General features: G+C 31.8%; 1 protein-coding gene across 1 annotated transcript; it reads left to right on the top strand.

Moving 5' to 3' along the window:
* Nucleotides 1–606: 606 nt before the first annotated feature.
* LOC131068906 (transcription factor MYB30-like) lies at nucleotides 607–1,757 on the top strand. The gene is made up of 3 exons (XM_058004192.2): nucleotides 607–739; nucleotides 925–1,054; nucleotides 1,142–1,757. Exons 1-3 carry the CDS (start codon nucleotides 607–609, stop codon nucleotides 1,755–1,757), a joined length of 879 nt encoding a protein of 292 aa, XP_057860175.2.
* The last annotated feature ends 9,084 nt before the right edge of the window (nucleotides 1,758–10,841 follow it).

The raw sequence follows: 10,841 nt of genomic DNA on the forward strand, positions 1-10,841 counted from the left end.
CTCATGAATAAACCTCACACAACATCACGAACAATTCAATAACTTAAGATGTTTAAATAAAATAAAATAAACATAAGCTAATAATGTATGTAATCTTTCCAACATCTACGCCACAATTATCGTGGGTTGTTAAGTTTCTAATTATTGTTTCTTCCAAGTTCGTTCTGCGTATTGATGGAGCATTGGCCAGGTCTCCATGAAGACTAAGCAGAACGTGTAAATCAAAAGTCAAATGCCTACCGAACCACCGATCAAGATAATATAAAAGAAACAGTGGATAGAGATGAATCAAATGATAAATGGAACTATATAACTGGATAACATTTCTCATCATTTACATGTTGATAAACCACAGCAGGCCAGCATATTCCTTGGGCAGTATTCTGTTTAAGGTATGCCAATATGCTCTAAAAAATTGCGTCTTCTTGTGACTAATGATCAGTGAGTACTCTCATATACTGAAAAAAATAAGTGAATTTTAGCCAGTTTATGGTTTGGTGAGGGATGCTTTGAGAAACCCTAGAGTGCATATGGCCTATAGCTTAGACTGAAACTCAAACTACAAATAGATTGAAATTCTTTAGTGGTTGTATTATTGTAGGAGATATGGTGAGAGGTCCATGTTGCATTGGAAAGGAAGTAAAGAAGGGTCCATGGAGCGAAGAAGAGGATCAGAAACTCATCGACTACATAAATAAGAACGGCCATGGTAATTGGCATAAGCTACCAAAGCAAGCAGGTACTTTTGCCCTTATTCATATTACTAAGTTGCAGATGGGTATTAGTTCAATTTTAGTTTGGATAATTAGTTCAATATTTGAAGCCTAATTATTTCGTTGAGTTTACATGCAAGTCTTAAGCTTGTTATATGTTGGATGATATGTACTTACATAACATTGATAAACTTTGGGTACAATGGTTCAGGTTTATTGAGATGTGGAAAGAGTTGCAGACTTCGTTGGGCCAACTATTTGAGACCTGATATAAAGCGGGGAAGTTTCTCTTCTGAAGAAGACCAAATAATACAGTTCCACCATGCAAGGCTCGGAAACAAGTAATTTCAGAAACAAACTTCAATTTTTTTCATATGTTTAGTATTGTGAATAAATATTTTTTTTGACATGTAGATAAAATGTTTTAGGTGGTCCGAAATTGCAAAGCAATTGCCAGGGCGGACCGATAGTGACATTAAGAACCACTGGAACACCCATCTGAAGAAAGGGCTCAAAGACACCACTGGAAAATTTGCATCTCCATTATCTTCATACTTTTCCCTTCTCGAGATTGAAGCAAGAATAGGCAGAAATTTGATGAACCTTTATGCCAGTGGAAGTATTCACTTGGATCTTAACTTACCAAGTTCTGCATATCAATCTATTGGGATGGTACCAAGTTCTATTGCATCTAATTCTATGGTACTGAACTCAATTAATTCTCAATGTTTGGATAAGCATTTTATGGGACAAGATGAATTCTTCCCATGCTCAACCAGCATCAGCGCTGAAACGCTTGATCGGAATAGCAATTTTAGCTTTCTGCCAACAGAAGGTAATTCTGAGGGTTCTTTCTTTCCTTGGGTATCAAGTACATACAATCGACCTGGCCAATCACAATCACCATCAGTTTCACAAGAGCTCTGCCCCAATTTTACAGAATTTACATATAGATCAGATGAAATGGTTGAATCTCTACAATTTAGAGATTTTATTAATACAGAAGATGAAGAAGCGTATTGGAAAAATATGCAAAAATTATAGGATAATAGCTGTAGTGGACTTTGATTATATTATGGCATGCCAGCAATAATTTGGCCTTATTTTATTTTAAATGCATAATGTCCGGTGTTATCGATTCATAACACCTACCTCCGAGGATAGCAATATAAATATGAAATTTTTTTTCGAATCTGAATTTGATATGTCAATGGTGAGTTATCTTTCTTTCTTGATGTTAAATATCATTTTAGTAACTGTAATTACTTTTTCGAAATATGTAAGTAGATGATCAAAATTTAGTTTGATTTCATTCTTATATAGGATTTACAAAGAAGTTTAAGATTATCAATAGCTAGGTGTGACATTTACATATCATTGATGGCATCAATCTATATTCAGTATTGATTACAATAATTTATACAATAATCTTATTATAATAAAAAGATTACGAAAAAAATTCCTTAAATTAGATACTTAGTCAACATCAAAATATTCAACAATATCAAACAACCAAACATGAATAGGAATGTCACATCACTACTTCTTAGAGGAAAACCTTGAAGCACAAATAAATATTCAAGCATATGAATAGCACGAGGATTGTCACAACCAAAACGCTTATCAAATTAAGTAATCCAAGATATTATAGAACTAAAAGGTCACTAATGATAGCCATTTATTAATATTAAAAAACATTCACTTCTTAAACCTTAGAAATAATCTAAGATTCAAGTCCTTAAAACCTTAGAAATAATCTAAGATCCAAGCCTCAAAAAAGTCAAATTGGGATTAAGGGTTGGATTTACTATGAAATAAAGGGCAACTTGAGCCAATGCATGAGAAAGAGAAAGTCGTCTTCTTCTTGGGCCTTTGTAAAGCTAAGTGGTCTAGCCCAAGTTTGATTTAGGCAAATTATAGATGAAATTAAAATTATTTTATTGGTTTTCAGAAGTAACCATTTCATCTATATAATAGAGTTTATGATTATTATTGATTTTTAATGTGAATCAAATTTTAATTGATTAGTAAATTAAGATTTGTATAATTTTTCATTCAATGATATGTATTATATAACAAAATCAAACATCATGTATGTAATTTTTATATTCTAGAATTCTAATGATATGATATTTAGATGTTTAATGACTTGTAAAGTTCATTAGGATGTTTCCTCTGTAGTTTTTATGAAATGGTTTGTATCTTTTGTTTATGGTTTCGGTATTGGTGAGAGAATAAGACAATAAATAATATTTTATCTATTTAGTTTGGACTATAGATGAATTTTTAATTTAAGAGAACATAAAAAAATGTAAGAAATTATTAGCAATTTTGACTAGGTTTTTCAAGAAACAATATAAGCTAGTTGTATATTAGTCTAAAGGAAGAAAGCTTACCTAGATAAATGGTATTTGATTAAATATTTTATAATAATTTATATGCAATAAATAGATAACAAATAATATGATGTAAAAAATCTTTCTAGAGGCCTCCCCATACGTTTTAAAATTTATTATTTATACCAATTAAGAATACATATCATCCAATATAAAAACTATAAATGATGCAATTCACTACAATTTTATACAATCAGTTGATCAATGAAAATGGATGTAGACAAAAATAAATTTTCTTTTTTGTTATAAAATGACTGAGTAGGGCCTAATTGATCATTTAAATAACCAATTTTTAATGAAATATTATTTATACTTTCGACATAACCAAATGAAAACCTTTATAATTCGATGAGAGGGAGCAGGAACTATGCTGGTACTAGGGTTTTGACCTCTACTGTAGATGGGGAGGATTCTGATGATGATGAGGATGACCCTTCTTGCTTGGGCACCTTGGTTGGGGGCATTGTCATCTTGCTTCTGGAAGATGTGGATCTGGCCACCTTGCTTTGGTCTAGATCTATTTCTTTGGAGGTTCGGCGTCCCTAGCTCCTTGCTAGGGTGGGTGATTAGGTTGGTGCTCCTGAGTGCATGGTGGTTCAGAGCCCTTATTTCCCTACGTTGGTGGCCTTTTCTCCTTCTGGTGCCTATTGGGATGGGCTTGTCTTGTGCATTCTGGGCCCTTCGTGGGTCCTCCGTTTCACCTCTTTGTCATTGTCTTCTCTTGGATATTTACCCCTCCTTCCCTTTTTGAGTTGTTCTCCTTTCCTATGGAGGTGGATTGGTTTCGGATGGATATGCCTAGGGTTTCAGTGGCTTCTTGGCATACTTTTTTACTCTATGTGCCTTTAATGTTGGTTTTATCTTCTATAGAGATGGAGATATTCTTTGTGGTTAGAGTTGGATGTTCCTTTTATGAGGCATTTTTGTTTGACAGAGGTTGTTTAGTTCTTGGGTTGTGGATGGCGTGGCTTCTCCTTGTGATGGACCTTTCCCCCCCTATTGAGGTGTGGGTTGTTCCTTTGGAGATGTAGTTTTACACTTGCGGCGAACCTGCCTCTTATGTGTGTACCCTCGATGCTTCCCCTTCTGGTTTCATTTTGAGGGTTTGTTCTCTTACTACTCATTTCCATGGTTCTCCTCTTGAGGTGTTGTGCCCTCCTATTGAGGTTGAGTGGCCGCATGGTGATTGGGTGGTTAAGGGGTTTTTTGACCAAGTGGCTAGTTATGATGCTGATGGTTTGGACTGACGAAGGGATGTTGATACCCTATTTTGTTTCTGTGGGAGAATAGAGGATGGTCAACTTTTTTCTTTTCTTTCTCTTTCCCCTATTGAGGTTGTGGGTGCCTCTCCAAAACCCAGTTGTCCAGCAAAGCTTCACTGTGCCTTCTTTTGGTCGCTGGATTTTGGTGTGTGGCCAGTAGATTGGGTCTCTCTACAGATGATTTCCCTTTTTTCAACCCCTATGGAGGTGGGTCACTATCCTATTGAGGTGGATGGATGTTTTGTTGTTAAAGGTGTGATTAGTTTCTTTGGGATTGCTGGTTGTTTCTTGGTGCTTTTGGGAGCCATTTGAAAACCCAAATCGAAGGTTAGAGGAGCCTTTCAAAACCCCCTTAATTATGTCGGGCTGGATGCTGACAATTTTGAAGGGCCCAACTTAGATTGTGTTAGCTTTTGGTTAAGGGTCAGGCTAGCCTTTTGCTGCCCAAATTTTATGTACATGGATTGGGGAACGCAAAAAATCTCTGATGTTTGGTTGAGGGAGTCTATCGACCTCAGCTAAAGGCTTAGGCTGTGTTGCCAACAGGTTTTGGTTGGCACTAGCCAGATTTGTTATTGTAGTCTATAGATTTTATTTGCCTATGTTTTTGGTAGAAGTCTCATTGTAGGTTCCAGTTCCTGGTAAAATATGAGGGTTTTGGATCCCTTCAAAACCTGTTGTATGGGGTTTTGGGTCCCCCTCAAAACTTATGTTTTCTTTAATCAAAAACCAAATGAAAACCTTTCCAATGCTTCCATAAAGTCAAATATTATAAAATCCATGCAAAATTGCTTGATCAATCGAATTAGAAATCTTATCATAATTTCATGCTATTTAAATACTAAAAGATAAATCTTTCTTATATTGATTATGATAAGAAAAATATAAAATACAACAAAGATTTACAGAACGGCAAGGCGTCTGTGGGGAGTTTATTCCACCGCAAAGATCTACTTAAAAACTGGGGCTTTCTCTGTCATCCAGGCTTTGAGACGAAGCCTGTGTGACAGCGATGATACAGAACTAACTCTAGCTATGTCCGTTCACAAATTGGAATTGGGTGATCGCATTTTCAGGGCTATGCATCTTCTGCTTTCTCACACTACTCATGACAATATGCGCATGGACCTCACCAATGAAATTGAAGGTGAAGCTCAAGAGTCAAATAATTCTAAAGACATTGAAACCTGTTAGGCCGCTGCAACTAATGATCACAAAGTTTTGTTTTAATGGATGCTTTGGTTGTATTTCTCTTGGTTAAGAGTATTTTAGTATTGGCATGGTGTTTTCTTGACTGGTTAAGCTTTCTCTTTTTGTTCCATTTTAATTCCCAGGTGTTTATTGTTGCTTCATCTTTTCACTTGTAACCAGGAATGTAGCTTAATTTCTTGTATTTGCCCTTGACAATATCTGTTTATTCTCTGGGTTTTTTGTTTTAAGCCACTTTCTTTACGAGATTAATTCCCTGACTATGCTCTTCTATCGGCATCATTTCGGCCTTCAGGGATCTGTTGTAAGGTGCTCTCTTTTATGTAATCAATCATTAATATAGTTTCAGGCCTTGTAGCTTTTACCAAAAAAGCAAAATAGAACAAAACTATTGTTAAAATGCTGGAAATAATGAAAGTAGCTACAAGCTAAGGTAGTTCAAATTCTCTTCTATAGTAGCAATCTAGATCTAGAAAAATTCAAAGAACAATATATAACCAATTGCTTTGATTAAGCTAAAACAAGCCTTCTGCAGTAATACCTAATACCTCACCTCTCGCAAAAGGTAATAGCTAACTGTTAATGGTGCACTACAAAAGAGACTAAAGCCTATTCCTTATTTGTTAGATCTTAAAAGAAAACTTAAAAAATGAGCCACCATGATACAGTTTTGAATCTTTCTAGTCATTGTTGGGAATCATTCGGTAGCCTATACACATCAAATAAAAAAAATGAGCACTATAGGAAAAGCAATACGTCGCCATTATGTATAGTCACACAAAGGCTAGGGTAATTATAATATATATAATAAATGAGGCTATGGAACCTAAAGGAAACAGAAAACAGAAAAGAAAAAAAAAAAAAAAAGTCATAATGATTATAGACATAATGCATCTTTAAATATCACGTATAACTTTGGAAGTTAGCAATTTCATCCATACACATGTGAAAGGTATTCAAAATAGGCCAATGCTGCTACTTGCTGGGGGCTATGTAACCCTTATGGGTACTAAAAGAAAATTGATAAAATATTGGGACATAAATAAAAAGAGAGAAGGGACAACAAAATAGGTGCCATGGAAGGACATACACATATATAGAAAATAGCATAACACATTACAAGCATAGAAACTAATATGTATAGATAAAGAGTCTAATGTGAACAGAAACATCAAAGCTAAAGTGCAAAAAAGAATACATTAAATTTTTTAAAAATAAACACCATTTTTGTCTCAATCAAGAATAAGATATAAACACAAAAAATAATACTTTTACATATTTTTACAAGTAGTAAAAGATAAATGCTACAAGTCAAACCCTATAAGAAATTTCACAATTCATGATTTTAGAAAAATAAACGCCATTTTTGTTTCAATAAGGACAACATTGACCAAGGATTGATTTTACCATAGTTTGTTAATATAACTGCTCCACAATTGAAACATGGAAATGATTTTACACTCAAGAAAATACATGTGTCAATTCAAACTTAAAGAGGAAAAAAATGGGCCAAACTAATATACATAGCTTAATATTAATTCAATACTGCTATAAAAATATAGCAACTCATGCTCAAGAGTTATAAAATATTCTAGAAGTATTGACACTAAAATCATAATATTATAGTCCTTCACAAAAGGATATATTTGTTTAAATTTTTACTTTTTTCCAATCCATCTATATTATAACTTCCTCCTATCTTGACTCTCGAGATTCTTTAAAAATCCCATGAAAAGAATCGAATGAGGTTAAATGAACACTCCTAGTGAATTAAGCTATAAGAATAAGAATACTCATAGAGTTGGTATAAAAAACTTAATCTATCACAATTCTAGTTAAGGTGCAACATTTGAATGACAAATCTACTCTTTCATGAATGCTCTATGGTGAAATTTTTTGTACAATAAATATTTGCATAATACTGACCATTATAGATCTCAAATTTACAAGTGGTCCAAGTAGAATCATGTCTAGAAATTCATTGTTAAATGTTATTTGATAATCATAGATAATTTACCTTGGTTAATCAATGACGGAAAATAGGAAAACTTATAATCAATTTTTGAGATTAGACTAGTGCCTTTGGATGAATTTGAAGAATTAATTGAATGTAAAGAAGCAATAGATTTGATATTTGAAGTGATAAAGTTGTATATTATGTAGAAAAAAAGATGGTAAATAGGGCCTACATTAGGACTAGAAAGATTTTAGGTGTGTCCATCTAAGTTATCATTAGGACTAGAAATATTTTAGGTGTGTCCATCTAAGTTATCAATCCATTATAAAGATAAATAAAAGTTTTGAGTGGGAGAAAAATAATTTTAAATGTAAAAGAAAAAATATTTTTGTGTGGCTCCAAACTAAGTTCTTACTTGGCTTTAAGCTTGGTTATGAAATCTATACTTTAACAATCAAATTCATCAAGTTACCTGAAGAATTTTGTTGGAATACTCTAATACTTTGTATATTAAGGTTAGAGCCTTTACTTTGATGGTTATTCATAAAAGGATTATTTTGAGAGAACATCTTCATTCCCTTAGTATCTTAGGCCCTCCAAGGTGCTCATCATGTAAAAGAAATGAGGAAACTACTAATCATCTATTGTTCAACTATCCCTTTTCATTTGACAATTGGAATTTGTTATGCAAAAAATGGAATGTGTGAGTACTCATCAACCATATTATACTATTTATTTTCTCAAATGGTCATGCATTTACAACAACATGCTCTAGGTTATTCTACAAAATGTTAGCCCATCTATGCTTATCTCTTATATTTGGAAAGAGTGTAATAAGAGAATATTAACAGATTTAAAATACTTTATATTATAGGTTCTCTTAAAGGTGGAACTTTCCATTTGCAAATTTATTAGAGTCAGAATTTGAGACAAAGTTGGTTCCTCATTCATGAATTATGATGGAAAGATAATGAAAAATGTCTCATTTTAAATTTTCCTATTAAATTCAATAAAAGAAAAAGGAGCAGGAAAATGGCTACTCAAAGAGGTGGAATAAACCTTAAATTTGATAGGCACTTCAGAGAATGAGTACAAAATCTTCATTTGAGCTTTATCAAAGAAGCTCAAAAATGACATAAATAATGAAGTCAAATTAAAATCATTGTATGAGTAGCTAAGATTATGTGCGAAAAGATATCAAGGTGATGGGCATAGAAGGCGACTCATCAATATGTATCATGTTAAGAAGAATATTTTGAATTAGAAATTATAGAAATGAGGTGCACCAGTCTAACCTTTCTTACTCTTATGGGAATACTCTAGCACATTTTTATAGAGAATGTAACCATGTTTCAAATTAACTAGCTAACCAAGGTGTTGATCAAATTGATAATTTCAAAGTTTCCTACAATACTACGAAGTGGTCAAGCCTCATAATATTTTGGAGATGAATAGATGTCTCCCTTCAAAATAGGATGATTCCATATAACTTGAAGTGATCTGTGTTAATAATTTTTTCTACAATGTCCCCTGTTGTCTTTTTTCTTGGGCCATATTTTAGAATTCTCATCTTATATCAATATAGGACAAATGGTGTAGAGAATATATCTTGAGTGAGAATGTAACTATGATAGTAGATGCAGATTCAAATTTTTCTTTAATATATATGAAACTTGCCTCCTTGACATCATTTCCCTATAAAAAAAATGTATTAAATAAAATATGGGCTTTAAATTTTTATTTTTACTTGAAATAAAATTTAATATTAATTTAAATATATTTTATTACTTCATTAAAAAATCATAAATTATATATAAAATACATAAATTTTTACTATATTTTTTTTCAAAAATCAAGACAAAATAAAAGAAACATAGATAAATGTAGAGTTAACTAGCCTAAATATTTTAAATATAGTTATTTGAAAAAAGATACTAAGAAATATGAACATTGAGGTTATTTAAGATAGATATAAAATAAAATAAAATAAATCTTAACTAAATAAAATAACTTTGAAATTATTTTTTCTTGACTTTTAAAATTGATATATTTAAGATATCTACATTAATTATAAAACATATAAAATTAGTCTAAGGGGTTGAGCTTAACTGGTAAAAACACTGGGTTCTCACTGTGGAGACCCAAGTTCAATTCCCAATAGGGACATCTGAAGTGGAATTCTAAGTTGTGACTCTTGGCCTTCCATAGGATGGGGAAGGTCTTGGAGTCAATCTAATCAAACAGAATAATAATAATAATTCAAAGATATGTAATGGGGATGGGGCCCCTACCGTGTCTCCACTGGTTCATAGCTCCAGTCAAAAGCTATTCAGGCTTCGGCCAATTACCGATCAAAAAAAAAAAAAAAAACATATAAAATTATAATTAATTAATTTATATACCAATAATCTCTTGTTTATTTATAGACAATACGTACAATTGTGCTAATTCTTATATTTTATACATAAATTACATCCCATTAATGAGAGATACATACAATGAAACAAAACAAACCAACGATATTCAAATACTGAGGAGCTATAGTATTCTAAGAATTGACGGTTTTAATAGGTATTTTATTTACAATTCTTTTCATTTCAATTTGGTGATGGTGAAAATGTACGTATGCACTTTTCCGGAAGAGCTTTTTGGAAATATTTATTTAATCTTTTTATTATTTGGGTCAAATCAATTGATATAGAAATGATTAGAAAGTTTACAAATTAAAATGGAAGTGATTGACATTAAAGTATGTAATTAATTAATTTGTGTTTGAGGATATTGTATTTAATATAGAATCATAATTTTTAGTTCAATTCTAATTTACAATATTGCGTAGAGTATTATATTAGCATCTTTAGCATTATTTTATATTTTCTTGTTGTTTTCAATAATCTTCATTACATAAATTTGAATTAATAATAATAATCTAATGAATTTTTTTTTCATAATTAGAAATCTTCTTAACAATGTCTACCAACACCACCTGTTTGAAAATTTCAAACATGTCACAGATGAAGATCATATATCTAAGAAGACTTTCGATTTATAAGAAGAGTTCTAATTTCTAAGCTCAAAACTGAAGAAAAACAAAACCATGAAACATGCAATTTACTACTAGGAGACATTCATCTAACATCTTCTAGGATTCAAACTATAGAGACCAAAAATTGTCCTTCAATTAAATAAATATCATTTAATTATTTTATGCCAATGTCTTCTATTAATTACATAAATATTTTAATTTATTTAATTAATTCACTAAGCCTCTTCTTTCAATTTAAATAAATATTTATTATTTATT

This window comes from Cryptomeria japonica, chromosome 7 (assembly GCF_030272615.1).
Source record: "Cryptomeria japonica chromosome 7, Sugi_1.0, whole genome shotgun sequence".
NCBI lineage: Eukaryota > Viridiplantae > Streptophyta > Pinopsida > Cupressales > Cupressaceae > Cryptomeria > Cryptomeria japonica.

Excerpts from the sequence above, each read along its gene's own strand:
- LOC131068906 (XM_058004192.2), top strand. The coding sequence starts at position 607 with ATGGTGAGAGGTCCATGTTGCATTGGAAAGGAAGTAAAGAAGGGTCCA. Across the intron at positions 740-924 it reads TAAGCTACCAAAGCAAGCAG|GTTTATTGAGATGTGGAAAG; the intron begins GTACTTTTGCCC and ends ACAATGGTTCAG. Across the intron at positions 1,055-1,141 it reads CATGCAAGGCTCGGAAACAA|GTGGTCCGAAATTGCAAAGC; the intron begins GTAATTTCAGAA and ends AAAATGTTTTAG.